The sequence below is a fragment of the Puma concolor genome, chromosome B4 (assembly GCF_028749965.1).
Source record: "Puma concolor isolate L17-30 chromosome B4, mPumCon1.1.hap2, whole genome shotgun sequence".
NCBI lineage: Eukaryota > Metazoa > Chordata > Mammalia > Carnivora > Felidae > Puma > Puma concolor.
Genome location: NC_141673.1, coordinates 117,398,938 through 117,416,517, shown reverse-complemented (window position 1 = coordinate 117,416,517; position 17,580 = coordinate 117,398,938). Strand labels below are relative to the sequence as shown.

The following is a 17,580-nucleotide window of genomic DNA, read 5'->3' as shown; positions in this document are numbered from 1 at the left end:
CAAAAGTGCACGGCTACTTCTAACATGCATGAGGCCAACATCCCCCTAACCTCTTTTCCTTTGGAAGATTCTAGGGCGTATTTATTTTCCATAACCATCAAGCATCTTTAGTTGCTTGTGACTATGATTTACTTTTATTCTTCCCTGCATTACTATTCAGACCCATAGTTTATCTTCATCTATCTTTCCTTCCTCACCCCGAAGGTTAGCACCTACAGGAAAGAAAAAGAGATCAAAGTCTATTCTGCTTTCCTCTTTCAATTTGATCCCCCGGGGAAACCAAAAGTAGCACAGATGTAACAGTAACTCCTCAGAGTAACAGAGAGTCCTCAGATTTAAGGAGAAACAGGAAATTACGCTATCTTTGCCTTTTTATCACAAGGCATCTCTCATCAGATAAGCAGCAGACCTTGGCTGAAGAGCAGAAGATGCAACGGGGATGGAAGAGATGCTGCTAAGATGGGTGCTGGGAGGGACACGGGTAGAAAAGGACCAGGGAGTCCAAGTAGCCCCCATGAGGCACAAAAGGATTTAGAACTGGGGAACACTTATATTCCCCTTAGCCCAACTCTATAGGGACTGCAAGCTGGGGTATTGCAGGCTCTACAGTAAACATAAAAACAGATGTAGAATGTTCCTCCAGGTGGGGCTTGGGGGGTGCTTTCATATCCATTGATTAGAAGAAGGGGACACTGTTAATAAGGGAAACTCTGCAGTATGTGAGTGTTTCTAAATCATGCAAATGATGTGACTATCTCTTCCAGTGCCATCAGGTGTGAGAAACTGCATCATTTCCCAGTCATCACCACTATCAAGAGTATGTGCTGTAACCTCTCAGAGGACTCTGTGTCAATACAAGGGGTGACTCTTTAGCTTTTCCATTTATTCTCATCCCCATCATGATCGTCTTCAGTTTATGAAGGAATAATTACCAACAGATACCAGGCCCCTTTATTCTTATCCACACCCCCCGCCCCCATCATTGGTTTTGATCACTGGAGCTTAATTACCTGTTTCCAAATTTTTAAAGAAATGGCAACCAGAATGAGGTGCGTGGAGTAACACGGAGGTCACGACTGCACGTGTGGCTATGAAGAGTGGATCAGACAGACGCTAGAACGTGACTATGAGTCAAACCAGCCAACGTTTATGGAAATCACCACATATATTTATTAATTGCTTTAAGCAGTTTCATGAACTGACTCTCCAGCTTTAAATACTCCAGAGCTCTGCTGAAATAGTTTATTTCACTGAAGGCCTAAGTGCCATAAGAAGTTCCACCATGGCTACTGCCTCAAAATGATGTGAAAGACACCGTGTTACATTAACAAATATTGGTTTCTATTATTTAGTTACGCTGATTTACTTTACTATATTGCGATGTGTTTTCTATCCCCCCTTACAGAGGTCCCACTAAAATGCCAGTGCCATTCTTCATAGACATCTTAAGTCTCACGAATGTCATAGGAGTACAAAAGACTGAAATGTCATTTTAGAGACCAAACAAAAGGTGTTCAAAATGAGATTTGTGGCTTGAAATCTTCAAGCATAATGCCCTTTGATGTTAAATTCTTACCACCTCACTTATTTCATCAGAATTAATACAAAAGACACACTTACCAACCAAGACAACAAGTCTGTATTTTTCATTAGTTTGCCGCCGATAGGGTGTCACTTCCTCATAGGTAGGCACATCAGCTGTATCGTACTGGTCACTCTTCTTGCATTCATACATGGACTTATTTGTTTTCTTATCTTTTCTACTAAGACGGAAACTTCTCCTAAAACCAGCTGCAAAAATATATATACATATATATATTTTTTTAGTAGTAAGAACTAAAGAAAGAAACCTCAAAAAGACAAAAATTAAAAAACCCTCAAATCTGGCTGGATTTTATGAACCATAAGGCTGTTACAAGTATATTTTGTAACAGAAAAAAAAAAAGATACTTCACAATTTCATTAAAACAATTTATAAGAGAATCGTCTAACATTTATCTTTGTAGTTTTATAAATTTTATTCAGTTCCAAACCATAAAGAGTTCTTTCCAGAAATCAATGAGTAAAATACATACAAAGCAAAGTAAGTTGGAAATCATAATTTATCATGGATTAACTAATGAACACATTTGATAAGCAAAAAGCTAAAAGCCCTATAAAAATGTCAAATATAAATGATGACTTCGTTCATTCATAAACACTAGAATATTTTGTTTTGTATTGTAAGCATAACCTAACAACATACCTGTTGCACAGACAAGCATCTATTGTTGAATAAAAAGAAAACTAAATTAGGGACAGCTCAGTGTCAAACATGCCTATACATGGATCAGGCTGACGGAACGAGCCAGTCACAAAGAGCAAGTTCTTTAACTTTTATGAGACTCCAATGGAGGGGGAGTAAATGACCAATTCCAGGTCCTTTTTCTTCCATGGAACATCTATGGTTTTATAATTTGAAGCCTACTGAAATTTGGAAATAAGATTCATAGTCTTGACTGTGTACTCCCATCAATAGATCACATGATCTTTTGCTAAAATTATTTTAGAAGTACTTCAATAAATTTGATGTCTGCTTCAGGAGACCTCTCCAGCTCACTGCTACCATTTTTCACACCAAGAGCTCCAAAAGCTGAGGCAAAAGTTCTTTTTCTCAGTCAATCCCCATTTCATTCTGCTTGCCCTTCATGTTGTTGCATCACTCAGGTTTTACTTCCTTTCTAGAATAGTGATGCTTATCATACACAGTATGATTGCATCCATATAAACAGTATGAATTCGGCAAGAAGTGCAATCAGTTCTTGACCTAACCAACCCTCAAAATCCAGACTTTGAGGAAGAGAAAACTGTTCTGCTTATTGAAACGTTTTATAAATATATATAGTTGTATATATAGTTGTATACGTATTTATATATATACATACATATATGTGTACATACACATATATATACACACATATGTATACACATATATATACACATATGTCCATATATATGCATATATGTATCAGCTCCATAGTACAAAGCAAAATGCACATTTTTAAAATTAAAAAGTACATTTTTAAATGTAAAGAAATACATTCTCTTAGAAAATGATATTTTTTCTCTTGAAAAAATACTGATCAAATTTGATTAGTAAAATAATTTTTAAATAGAGGTATTTTATAATAAAATGCAAGAATGTTAAAACTGTTTTGTTTGAATTTTAGGAACCATAATGAAAAAGAATATTACCACTGGATTTAAGAAATTAATAGGATTCAAAATAAAGGCCAGTATTGAAAACAATTATCAATAACCATGGAGTTATATACCACTCACCTTACAGGTTCACAGTTTAACCAAAAACCAGCCAGGCTATTAAGAATCGGGAGATATAACTTCATCTGATAGTATATTTCTGTGGCCTACCACGAGTCATTCTGATTTTGAGATACTTGGATTATTTGAGGAAAAAGATTTACAAAGGATTTGAGACAGAATTAATCACTCCAAAGCTCTCATATCAAAGGCACAAGGCAAAGAGAAAAAGGCAAATTGGACAAGATAAAACATTGGTATTTCTCAAAGAAGGATGAGATTCCAGGGAAGCACAGGGGGAAATGAGCCAACCGGGCCCCAGGATGAAGAAAAAGTGTCAATTCTAAAAGCACACAGACAGGCAGGATTTAAACTTCTATATAAAGGGTCATAGAAAGTTGTTTATTATCGTGTCTCTTTTCAGGATATTGGGGAAAGGGCCTCAAGAGGTTCCCTTACATCTGAGTCCTCACAACGTCACCCCAGAAGTGGGAGGGATCCTTACAACCCCCACCAGGGCTTTAGCGCAATGCTTCTCAGACCAATTTGCAGAAATTAGTTATGCCATCCCAACCCACCCCCACCCCCATTGCTGTCACCTGTGACTGCTGGCTCACTCTGGAATCCAGTAGAAGATGGCTCCTGGTTGAGCACAAAAATTACACATCAGCTATTCTAATTCTTTGATGCTGGTGTTTCAGGGTGTTCGAATTTCAGGTTCCCATGGTTCTTGTCTCATGTAAGGCAATGAGAGGATAAGGAGGTAGAAAGGGAAACTTCTTCGTGGTTATTGCTTGCATGGAGGGAGGGTTTTACTCAAGTCACTAACAAACTTATGTCCCAGGAATGACTCTAAGTAGGACATAAATGCTTCATCCAAAGCAAATGAAGTCCAAGAGTGAAAACCTGAAAAAATTTCTGAGCCACGAATTCTAGCTGAATCCTGCATTTCAGTGAAAGTGTTTACCTGAGTTTTTACAATTAACTGAAGCTTTTACTTTCGTTATAAACAGTAAAGAGATGGTGGGGAAAAGAGAGAAGGTAATCAGATTTCTGGTGTGAGGTTCTCGGGACATCAGAGATGGGGACCATGGTCCATAGGGTTAGTTTGGTGACATTCACTGTAGGGTGCTTGATACAAGTTCTCTTAATTCAAGTAATTTAAAAAGGCAATAGCAAAACCCTACTTCGTTCCTGTTTCATTCTCTTAATGTAATTTCAACAAAGAAAGCAGGACACATTTGGTACTGTCATAAGAGAAAATTCTAAGAGGCAGACGTAAGGACCAAATACCGCATACAAAGACACAGTGCTGCAAGGAACCTGGGAGACCATCTGGCCCGTTACATCCGTACTCCCTGGCCACACAGACGTCACAGACGTCACTGCACTTGCCCGCGCACCATGACACGTCCTGACCTCATTCACGTCAGTTTTCCAGGTGGCAACTACCGAGCGACTAGAATTCCCACAGGTTGTGAAGCTTAGGTGTCTTGACCCAAAACACTCACAAAAGAAAAATGGCAGTCAGGTCGTCACGCCAATTCTATTAGAGCAGCAGCAGCAGTCCTGAGTGCTAAAAATCGAGGACCACAGGTGGCCAGGTCTGGGTCACCACAGGCTCTGACACAGCTGTGTGATTTGCCAACTTTTTCAAAAACTTACCTGAAGGCTCATTCCTCAACTTTAAAATGAGTATAACAGTATCCACCTTACAGGGTTGTTAAGGATTAAGCAAGCAATTCATATAAAGCATTTGGTCCAAGGGAGCCTGGGTGGCTCAGTCGGTTAGGCGTCCAACTTCGACTCAGGTCATGATCTGGTTCATGAGTTCGAGCCCCACATCAGGCTCTCTGCTGTCGTGTGGACCCCGCTTTAAATCCTCTGACCCCTGTCTCTCTGCCCCTCCCCTGCTCGCTCGCTCTCAAAAATAAACAAACATTTAAAAAATAAGTAAGTAAAGCATTTGGCCCAGTACCAAGCATATGGTAAATACCTACATATACTGGCTATGGATTAGTACTTGATTATGTCTCCAACTAACTGAAAGTACCTAGAAGGCAGAAACATATACCTCCCTGTGTTCCCACAGTACACGGTCTACTAGCAAGAAAGGGAAAAATAAGTTAAGGGTCTTATTAATAAGTTTTTAATTGGCTGTTATAAAAGAACAGCATTTAAATATAAAGAATAGTTATTAAAATTAAAGCCAGATTTAAAGATGTTAAATATTAAAAGTACCCTATTAAAATAGTAAAGCTTTTTAAAGAAACACAGCAGAAAAAATTTAGCATGCACTATCCTTTCACTTTTTCCTGCCCCCAGATAATCTCTCTAGGGATATATGTTATTTCTGGTACAATATTTAAATTTAAAGAGCATCCTTCTCTTCTGTCTTCTTATCACGATCATGTACTCTCCTGAGCCAGATACCTGTTTATGTTCCATATTTATATCACACAGTGTGTGTGTGTGTGTATTTTTTATTATATATGTTATATATCCACACATATAAATACACAGAATAAAATAAAAATTCCCAACCCAGAGCAACCAATAAAAAACAGCTGGAACAGAGGATATGACAAAAGGTACAAAATTCAGAGTAATTGCTTGTGATGGTTTCTCAGACCAAAAGAACAAAACAGGCTATTTTCCAAGAATCTATCTCCCGTGAGTAGTCTGGGGTCAGAGCTCATTCAGTGTGCCGTTCAAGGCAGTGCGGAGACGGTAATTTTCAAACCTGGGTAACACAGTGAGCGATGTGTCAGCACACCTGGGCTAAGTCTAAGCTTAAAGGAGAGTTAACTCCGTGTTAGGAAGAGGCAATTTCTTACCTTCAGCTTTTGTGTGGTTCTCTAATTAAAAGGAAGACTTAAAAATGTAGACTTGAACTGAAAGTAAGCAAAGCATCCTTTCAGGTAACTGAAAAACCTAGAACCTATTTAATTCCAGTTCACCGTCAATGCACAAATCTTAGCAAGAACTGGCTTTAAAGAAGGAAGGGAAACGGAACAGAAACAAGGAATCTGGAGTAAGGGCACAGTTTTACACAAAATATATTTTTCCTTATATTTCACATTTTTGTAATTTATAATTGGCTCAACATTTTTATGGACAGGCTTTTTCCAGCAAGCTTACCCACAGCTGTTAGAGATTTGTGTGTTTTAAAGGAACGACACGTCTACTTTACTACAATAGGAAAGTGACTTTATAGTAAAACTGCAGCTGCGGGTCAGCCCACTAATCGCAAGGAGACACTTCTTATCTAATATTTTCCAGTAGAAATCATTTACAGTGACTTGTTAGCTTATCATATAATTGTGAGGCTTTGTTTAAAGTCTTTTTTACTATAAAAGGAAACAGTTAAATTGCTTGTTTTTTGCTCCTTATTTCAAGAAGATCGCAATAAACATCCCTGAACATTCCCTTTATTCCATCTTGTGGATTATTCCATTAGGATAAGTTGCCAGAAGCTAGGTAGATCTTGTCCACATGCTTCTCAGATCAGTGAAGGGCAATGTACGTTTCCACCAGCAGCAAATACAATTACCCATATTACCAGTCTCTCATGAAGAGACTTCTAATTCGCTTTGAAATCTTCAGTGATTTGACAAGTGAAAAACTGTGTATGATTTCATCTTGTCTGTTATTGGAGTTGACCGTTCTTTCATGTTTATCACCCAGCTGCACGCCTTATTTCTTCTTTAAATTGTTCACACATTGTGATCACTTTCTTATTGGGGTCTTCATAAATACATACATGTACATATGTCTTTTAAGGTCACAGTCCTTGGCCCTAATTTGATGCAAAAACTTTTTAAGATTTTCAACATTCCATTTTGAAGAAATGTAAAATGTTGATGTATTTGAGTCTGTGCATTTCTTTTTGTGACTTCTCCCACTGTTTTTAGGACTTTCCTATTCCTTGGGTCTGATATTCACCTATATTTTCTTAAGTTAAAAAAAAATGGGCTGCATGGCTTTACACTTAATTTTTTTTTATCCCATCTGGAATTACTCAGCTGTAATCATGAGATCAAGCTTGTGAGGTGAGGCTGTAACTTTATATTTTTCTAAGTAATTAACCAATGGTCCCAAAAATACTTACTGAACAATCCTTTCACTACTTTATGTTGATACATTCTTTGTACTGAAGTACCAGATGGCTTATTATGTCACGATGAAAACAATAAAAAAATAAAAAGGTAATTAATTCTTGGTCTGAGTTTACAGAATTCTCTTATTGATAATATCAATACCAAAGCAACAGAAGTCATGATGGTGGTAGTTGATATGTATTGAGAACTTACTAGATAACAGACACCCTTGAAGCCTTCATGTGGATTAATCCATTTAATTCTCACAGCAACCCAATGAGGTAGGCAAAGTACTCCATGGATTTAAGTGGCTCTTCTTTTAGTTTAATAAGTCAGGGAAAGACAAACACCATATGATTTCACTCATATGTGGAATTTAAAGAAATGAAACAGATGACCATAGGGGGGAAAAAAGAGAGAGGCAAACCATAAAACAGTCTCTTAACTATAGAGAACTGACGGTTGGTGGAGGGGAGGTGGTGGGGGGGATGGGTTAAATGGGTGAGGAGTATTAAGGAGGGCATGTGTGGTGATGAGCACCAGGTGTTGTTTGCAAGTAACTGATGAATCACTAAATCCTACAAGTGAAACTAACATTATACTGTATGTTAACCAACCAGAATTTAAATAAAAATTTGAAAAAAAAAAGATCACCAAGACTTTGGTTCAAATATTAAATGATGAAAACAGCAAGTCTGAAAAGTTACTCTAAATAGACAGATGTACGGTAGAAAAAATGATGAGCCTTCTGTTACTTTATGAAATAAGTAAATAAAAAAAGATAAAGGAGCAGTAGCGTATTTTAGGGTTTAAAAATCGTAAGCTCTTTTCTGTTAGAGACATTTTTCCAAATATAACAACACATTTTGGATACGTCTCTGTATTCAACATGATGTGTAAAATATAAAAATATACACAACAGTGTCACTGCCCTCCAAAAGCTCCCAGTCTACCAAGAGACACAGGAATATTCCCAAATACTTGTAATTTAAGGGGTTTTGCAACACAGGCTCATGACCAGAAACTAAGATTTTTAGCAAGTTCTCTAATTCAACACTGACACTTCTTTTAAGTAATAAATAAATAAATAAATAAATAAATAAATAAATAAAATAAACTCAGGCAGTTGTGACTTGGTCATTGACAAAGCCATTTCATGACATTTATATAACACCATTCACTCAAAGAGTATAAAATTTAATGCTTACATATGTAAATTAAGAATCATTTGCTATTAAAATAAGATTCATGTTATAGATAAGTATTATACCTATCAATTCTATGATTTCATATGTTACTGGTATTTCTAACAGTAACAAAATTAAAAAAAAAAGACTTGAAGTATCCAACGTATACGTAAGTATGGGAATGGTTAATTACACATTTTTGCAAAGAAATGAGGTTGACGTCATTAAAATTACAATTCTAAAAATTTAGAGCACCATAAAATACATTTGATATAATAATAAGTGGAAAAAACTGAGCAGAATACAACAGTCATACTACGAGAGCTTTACTTTTTTACTAATATAAAAGTGGGTATGGATAAAAAAACGTGGAAGAAAATGCATAACAACAGACAATGGTTGTGTTAGGGTGAGAGGGCTGTGGACAATTTTTATTCTGTTTTTCAAATTTTCTATAATGTCACACAATTTTAAAATTTGAACAAAAAAAAGCCCACAAAACACAGAGTTCATAATATATGAACAACCAAACAAATGAAATCCACTGACAGATGTATTGTGTGCCGTACCAACCTAAAATACAAAATCCGTTTTGACTATGTCTCAGACGTAGGGTCTAGTCTTCTGTATTTTGAAATGATTGTGGTAATAGACATTTTTATATTTACAATAGTTAGAAACAGCCAGTAAATTAAAATATTAAAAAAGCAATAGAAGTAAAAATAATGGAAAATGATTTCTTAAAAATAATATAGGATGAGAACTAAAGATCAAAGGTCAAGAAGACAGAACCAAAGGTCAAGAGAGAGAAAAGCAGAGTTTTGAAAACTTATAACCAAACTAATACAACTGATGTGAAACCTTTTTTAAAAATCATAAATTGTTCTTGCATTCTTTGTTCCCATAAATAAGTAACTTTGGTGTGAATTTACAATGCAAATATTTCATTTTAATAATTATTTTTCATAAAATTTTAAGACCATTTAGATGGCATTTTATGAACTTCTATGAACACAAAAGGCCCTCCAACAGAGTCAAGGTGACTCACCACCAATTGTAGCAGCCCCAGAAATCACACATGTGAACAAGTGAGATCTGCCTTTCTGTTCAAAGAAAATAAATACTATAATGTTACCACGTAAAATTTTCAAATAGGACAGTTTCAATCTTTGGTTACACTTCTTTCATCTAACCCATTTGGTCTCATAACATCAAATATTAATGTATTCCCGATGTTTTTAATAATAAATGAGCTTTCGCTTTGTTGCAATTTTACAGATGTTTGTAGAATGGGAAAAGAAGAATCTCGGTGCAATTGTTTGAATCATCAAATAGGAATATTGATCAGAGGAATCTCAAAAGTTAGAGATTTATGGAAGGTTCCACTCTAAAGTTCCTAATTTTTAAAGGAATACACTTACTTGATATCAACAGAGTCAAGAAAACTGCTTAGTTTCTTAAAAGGAGATAAAAATAAACATTTCAATTCTTTTTCTCTCCTTAAATACATGAAAATGTGTTGTTGTTTTCTTTTTTAACTTGGGAGAACTACAACACATTGTATGAAAATCATTTTTTGTATCTTAAAACACTGGATTAATTTGACAAAGCTAATATTTAATAGTTCAATAGGTACCTTAGTTACAAGGAAGAAAATATTTTAATGCAAATGAACTTTTTAAGAAGATTAAAAAACCTCACATAGACATTAATAAAAACTATGCAGCTGGAAACTATTACACAATGTTAGGCTCCTGCTAACAAAACATTGAAAATTTCCATTAAAATAAACATTTTTAATATAATGCCAATGTTGCTATAATGATAGAAATCATAACTGACATGTAAAAACTATGTGGACATGATCCTGAGACAAAAATATTACTGAAATGATACTTCCATAGTATCCCAATCATCAAATTGTCCCAAAGACACTTAAGGATAATTAAGAACGAACAAATAAACAGATAAAAATCTTGAGAGGAGGTTTAAATTGAAAAGAAACGCCAACTATAAAAGTGAGATGTGAAAAAGCTGGGGTAGGCAGCTTCTTCTACTCATCTTCTAAAACAATGTCCGAAAAAGAAAAAATCATCAAAGACACATGAACATGACCATGGACTGTATTAACCAACTTTACGTATGCTAATTTTGTATAGAAAGTGGAACAAGGCCTTTGAGCAAATACAAAATTCACCTCTGGAATGTTACACATTTAAAGTTGCTCTCAATAAAACTTAAAGTAATGTTCAAATGCCATAAACACCCTTGAATAATTCAGCTCATCTCAAGCTAAAAATAAAAACTAGAAACTCAAAGTACCTAGTGAAATCACGGAAGCTAATATAAGATACCAGTTTGCAATTTCCAAGAAAAAAAAAAACTACTTCGGTCTTAAAAAGTTTTCCTGATACCACTGACAACTTCTTTTTAAAGCATAGCATAGTATTACCACAAAAAAAGAGAAACCATATGAGAATTTAATTTTCTGCCAGCCAGCTAATAAAGAAATGAGTTTTTACTTATTTTACATGCTTTCAAAATTATGAGAAAATACAGTATGCACACATAAAATTAAATATAAAAATATAGTCCTAAAAAGAGGAGAAAATTGATTTTAAATTTTAATATATTTTTTTAAGTTGAGTCTATGCAACCTAAAATTCTCCAAGCAGGAATGGTTTCTTTCTGTCAGAGAAAATATTTCCAAGTAGTATTCCAGACATGTTGAGATTATGCAGAGTTCTTGTTCAAGAAAGAACCTGTACCATTTTTAAAAGAATGCTTCTAAATGTTCTCTTTGTATAAATTTTACTTTTTGGAAGAATATTAAGGCAGTATATTTAGACATAACTGTACTTACCTACAAAACATTCTTTAATAAAATGTCTTAATAATGGAGCAAATGGGAATTTTTACTAGGTTTATAAAATAGGCAGTGTAACTGGTTGAGAATCAATGGTGCTTACACATAGAAATAAGAAATAGGATTAGGAAAAAAAAACACACACAGAAGTAGAGATAGGTAAATAATAACATTTAAAAGAACAGCAAATGTACAGTTTTGTTTATATTGAACTTTATGGTAAGTGCTTCAGTTATTTTAAATAGAAAGAACAGTCTTAACTTACAGAAGTCCCCAAACTGATTTTGTTTTAAAAGAATGCATGAAGTACTCCAGTAAGGCCAGAAGAGGAGAAACTGATGATTTTTCAGGAAACCATTTGCAAGAAATTATGTTTGAAGACAGACGCATGATAAGGATGCATGGATTATAACACGATTTCTATAATGAATTAACCAGAGTAAAAACATTCTGTAATTCTTACCAATGTAAAAAAATATTCTTCATATACAGTATTCTGTACTACATTAGGAAAAAGGAGAGAATCTTCAAAGCTGACTATTGTACTATTGAGAAATAATGGCTGTATAGAAGCCAACACGCACACACACACACATATGTGCGCGCGCACACACACACACACACACACACACACACATACACACACACACTAACTTCCACACCATCCACCAAAGCTAAACGAAATTTTCAAGAGCTTGTGAGAGGAAATTAATTGCTCCTAATTATTCATATATTTATATAAATATAAATGGTTTGACAATCTTTATATACAGGCAGCCCTTGACTTACAGGGATTCAACTTTAAAAGGTCCAGGTTTTACACTTCATATTTACAGCATACTATCAACTTATCTTCATGTTACTGCCATAAAATTTTATGCAATTAACACAACTTACACTGCCTGCTCACTGAGCTTTTTCCTTCCTTCCAATAATAACAGCTAAATCTCTTTTATTGATCAGCAGACCTCTAAGAAATGCAGCATGTTACACATCAGTAAGAATCATCCCACACAGTGTACATTTGTATCACTGACAGCTGATTAAGTATGGTTTTACAATATAATTCTTATACAAACAGACATTCAATTCTTGGAGTATCATAATGTTACTTCTTTTGAAAGAGTCAAATTAGATCACTTTTTGACACAGAATGTCAAAAATGTAATGGTCTTGAGGTTAAGGGCTACTTATATATATGCTATAACGTGCTTGATTTTATGCACTTCAAAGAAAGTGAATATAATCAGATGTATTCACTGAGCTACTGGCCTGATTTAGATCAACAGCTGTCATGAATCTACAAGCAGGCCCTGGGTAGCCCCATTTTTGGCCTGAGGGTATTGTGTCTACAGGGTAAATCACTTCTGTTTTTCCTCTCCTTCTGTAGACTCAGGAGATAGAGTGTGAAGGAGGATGAGGTGCAAGGGTGAGGTTCTAAAATAAGCCAGAGTCTCAGAAATTTGTCTTAATTGTCCTTGGAAAAGTCCTCCTGAGAAGTCTAAATTTCTGGACACTCCCCTATTTTCCAGAGCTTTCCTAGAACTGGATAAATGTGCTATACCCCAAGGATGGATATAGACTCATCCTGTGTACGTGGATATTCTTTAAAACTAGTGGCACTCAATGTATATGTGAAAGTTGTGGTATCTGTTGGGATTTGATGTACACCAGGATACTGTGGTCATCTGTATGATACAGTGACCAAAATGTCCCAAAACCATCTAGTTGACTTGTACTGTTCACACTACTTCTGTTAGTAAGAAAAACACTGATGGGAAATAACAAATCTCCAAAGGGTAAATTTTTCGTCAATGTGATAATTACCATAGACATAGAGGAGGAGAATGTTATGGTTAATTTTATGTGTCAACTTGGCTGAGCAATACTGCCCATATAGATATTTGTGCCAGCATTATTCCGATGTTTCTGTGAAGGTGTTTTTTTGGATGAGATTAACCTTTGGATCAGTGAACTTCAAACGAAGCACATTACCTTCTATAATGTGGGTGGGCCTCAACTAATCAGTTGAAAAAAAATCTCCCCTAAAAAAAGAAGGAATTCTGCCAGCAGATGGCCTTTGGACTCAAACTACAACTCATTTCTGGGTCTCCAGCCTGCTGGCCTAACCTACAGATTTTGACTTACCAAGCCTCCACAATCATGTGAGCCAATTCCTTAGACTCACTCACACACACACACACTCTCTCTCTCTCTCTCTCTCTCTCTCTCTCTCTCTCTCTGTGTGTGTACACAGTTGCCTGAATAATATAGAGGATTAGAAGGGAAATGTTAAAATTTTAGAATAAACTAGCATTTCTTAGTGAAGAAATAAATTACATTTTAATATCATTTAGAATAGAGAAAACCAATGAAAATCAAACAATAAAATTGACAAACCATTAACATACATACATCAATAAAAAAAGAGAAGACACAAATTATTAAATTTAGGAATGAAAGAGGGGACATTGTTACCAAGAGGAAATAAAAAGATTTTAAGGGAATACTATCAATAGCTGTATGCCAACAAATTGGATACTCTAGATGAAATAGAGAAATTACTAGTGATTTATTACTCAAACTGAAAAAAGAAATAGAAAATCTGAATAAACCTTTAAGGAGCAAAGAGACTTAAATAGTAATCAAAAAACTTTGCAAAACGAAAAGCCCAGGACCAGATGCCTTCACAGATGATTTCTAGCACATGTTTAGAGAATAATGACACAATGAAACAAATTTACAAACACTTTAAAAAAGTGTAGGGAACACTTCCCACTCCATTACATGAGGCCAGTATTATCCTGATACCAAAGTCAAAGAAGCCACTAGAAAAAGAAAGTCTATAGACCAATATCCCTATTCCTCAAAATACTAGCAACCCAAATGCAGCAGCATATATGAAGGATTATATATATCCCATGAGCAAAGGGTCTTATATTAGCAATGTAAGGTTGGGGTCAACATATAAAAATCAATCAGTGTTATACGTCACATTACTAGAATGAGGAAAAAAGCCACATGATCCTATCAATTGATGCAGAAAAAGGATCTTCTACATACACGATAAAGTATTCTTCAAATAGAGATGGTTTCACTACTTCCTTGCCAATCTGGAGGACTTTTATTTTTTTCCCTCGTCTAACTACTCTGGCTTCCACCTCCAGTACTATGGTAAATGAAGAGACCAGAATGCACATCCTTGTTGGTTTCTGATCTTAGGGAGAAAGTTCTCAGTCTTTCACCATTAAGCATGCTGTTAGCTGTTGGGTGTTAGTAGATGCTCTTGAACAAGTTGAGGAAATTCCTTTCTATTCGTAAGTTTTTATCATGAGAGGGTGTTGAATTTTGTCAAATGCTTTTCTTTTTTTTTAAATTGTTTTTTCAACGTTTATTTATTTTTGGGACAGAGAGAGACAGAGCATGAACGGGGGAGGGGCAGAGAGAGAGGGAGACACAGAATCAGAAACAGACTCCAGGCTCTGAGCCATCAGCCCAGAGCCTGACGCGGGGCTCGAACCCACGGACCACGAGATCGTGACCTGGCTGAAGTCGGACGCTTAACCGACTGCGCCACCCAGGCGCCCCTGTCAAATGCTTTTCAACTCAACCGTCTACCAACTGTTCATCAAGGTTGCGGGTACCTCCCACATCACTATATCAAAGGTTGATTCTCTTCCCTCCCCTTATTTGAGCACTCCTTCCCTTCCTACAACTTCACTTTTATTGGCTCCTAGAAAAATCACATCCCTGGATATCCTTCTATTTCATTTTTGGTTCTTCTCTTGTCCAAGCCTACATCCGCTCCCTGGTGATCTCATCCAGCTTCATGGCTTTAAATCTTACCTAACTTTGACAACTTCTGAATCAACAGCTGGAACTCAAAACTGCCTATCCAGTTGCCTATTGAACAATTCTATTTGAGTATCATAAACTCAGCATATCCCACAGAGGACCCTTGATTTCCCCCCACCCCAAACCTCTACTCCACAGTCTCCCCCTTCTGAGGAACTGGTGACTCCACCCTTGCAGTTACTAAGTCCAAAAATGGTGCACTCATCCTTGATTCTCCAACTTGCCTCAAAATCCTGTCTTACCTGCAAAATGTATTCCAAATCCCATATCTTATGATTACCTCCACTGATATTTTGTTTCCAGCCACAATCATTTCTTGCCTGGGTTCCCACATAGCTCCCTGTCTCTGCCCTTGCTCCCTTGTGGTCCCTTCTCAACAGACCAGCCAGAGTGATCCTTAAAAATGTGTCAGGTCATGTCATTGGTCAGAACTCTTCAAGGATTTCAAATCTTACACACAATGAAGAGCCCCTCTGTCCCCTTCCTCTCCACTACCATTCTGTTACACTGCCAACCTCAAGTCCTATCCATCCATGTTCACTGGTCTCCTTACTTACCCTTGGATGCGTCAGGGTCCTGTCTCAGGGCCTTTGCACATACTTGTTTCACTCCTTGGAATTCTCATTCCCCACAAGGCTGCTTTTCAGTTTTTAGCTCAAACATGACCATTACACAGAGGCCTTCCTTAACCACTTAATAGAAAGTTGAAGCCCAGAGTGCCTGGATGGCTCAGTCAATTAAGTGTCCAACTCTTGATTTCTGCTTAGGTCATGATCTCATGGTTTGTGAGACTGAGCCCCATGTCAGGCTCTGTGCTGACAGTGCAGAGCCTGCTTAAGATTCTCTCTCTCTCTCCCTCTCGCTCTCTTTGTTCCTCCCCTGCTCACTCTCGCTCTCAAAATAAATAAACTTAAAAAAAAAACAACAAGGAATTTGAAGCCCCATTTCCCCAGTTCCTCCATCATCCCATTCCTGTTTTGTTTCTTTATAGCACCAATTACCATTTAAGGTATTATATAATTGATTTAGTTGTCAGTCCCCAACCTATCCCCAATATGGAAGCTCTGTGAAAGGGTATTTGTTTTGATCTTTGTTGAAAAGAGAAAGATACACTTGTTTTGGGTTTGCAAGACTTGCAAATACTATTTGACTTCTCCAACAATTTATTAAATAGAGCCATATGGCATTCTATTGCCTTCTGACCTACAAAACAGGACTATGAAGCAATTTCATGGGCTTAACCTAATGCATATGTTACTCTAATAAAAATACAAAATTTAAAATTATTTTCAAAAATTTTGATGTGGGGAATACAAAAGAAAACTCAGAAGACAGGAGACGATTCACAGATTTGGCTATTTAGATCTTGCCTAGATGCTGTGAATCTTGGAATAGAAAACGGTAAAAGCCAACCAAAAGATCAGAAGAAAATGTGCACAACAGAGAGAGGGCTTAATATTCACGGCACACGAGGAGCTCATCTAACTAACAAAAGACAAAGATACTGATAGAATTATTTGAGGAAAAAAAGAAAAACTAATAAAAAGTCACAGCATTAACACTCACAGTATATTTTAAGGTGTTTACCAGATAATACTTTTACCATAAAACAGTCATTTATGTTAGCATGTTACTTTCGTGAGACCTCCTTTAAAAGTCCACTCTTAACTATAGAGAACTGATGGTCACCATCAGAGAGGTGGGGGGGGGGGGGTGGGAGCAACAGGTGATGGGGATTAAGGTATGCACTTGTCGTGATGAGCACTGGGGCGATGTATGGAAGTGTTGAATCACTACACTGGATGCCTGAAACTAATATTACACCATATGGTAACTAGCTAGAATTAAAAAAAAAAATTAAAAAATAAAGAAAAAAATAACAAAAAAATAAAAATCTTGAGGATCTGGCTTTTTAGGGTAAAACAGAATCCCACATAACAGTCAACTTGTTCCATTATATTATTTATAATGTACATAATGTATATAATTGTAGTCTAAAAATAAAAAAAATAATATAATTTAAATTATATATATAATAACCAGAGGCTATGATCAAACTTGTTTATCCTGCAAAAGAAAACGTTTCAAATCTGTGGTCCTTATTTGAAGTGTTTCTTTAAAAGAAGACACTTATCAGAAACACAATTCATTCATGAATCCTATTCTTTCATATTCGTTTTATTTTTTTTTATTATTATTATTTTTTTAACGTTTTATTTATTTTTGAGACAGGGAGAGACAGAGCGTGAACAGGGGAGGGTCAGAGAGAGGG

The 17,580-nt window shown here is 36.0% G+C and overlaps 1 protein-coding gene across 6 annotated transcripts in view; it reads right to left on the bottom strand.

The window, feature by feature from the left end:
• Positions 1 to 17,580, bottom strand: part of MPP7 (MAGUK p55 scaffold protein 7) — a 293,878-nt gene that overhangs the window by 56,472 nt on the left and 219,826 nt on the right. For 5 of the 6 annotated variants that reach the window (XM_086714674.1, XM_086714672.1, XM_086714677.1 and 2 more), the window contains one exon: positions 1,621 to 1,791. The exons of the other annotated variant lie outside the window; for it this stretch is intronic. In XM_086714674.1, the coding sequence (XP_086570800.1) occupies positions 1,621 to 1,791 (171 nt within the window). The remainder of the gene's footprint in view (positions 1 to 1,620; positions 1,792 to 17,580) is intronic. 6 annotated transcript variants of the gene reach the window in all.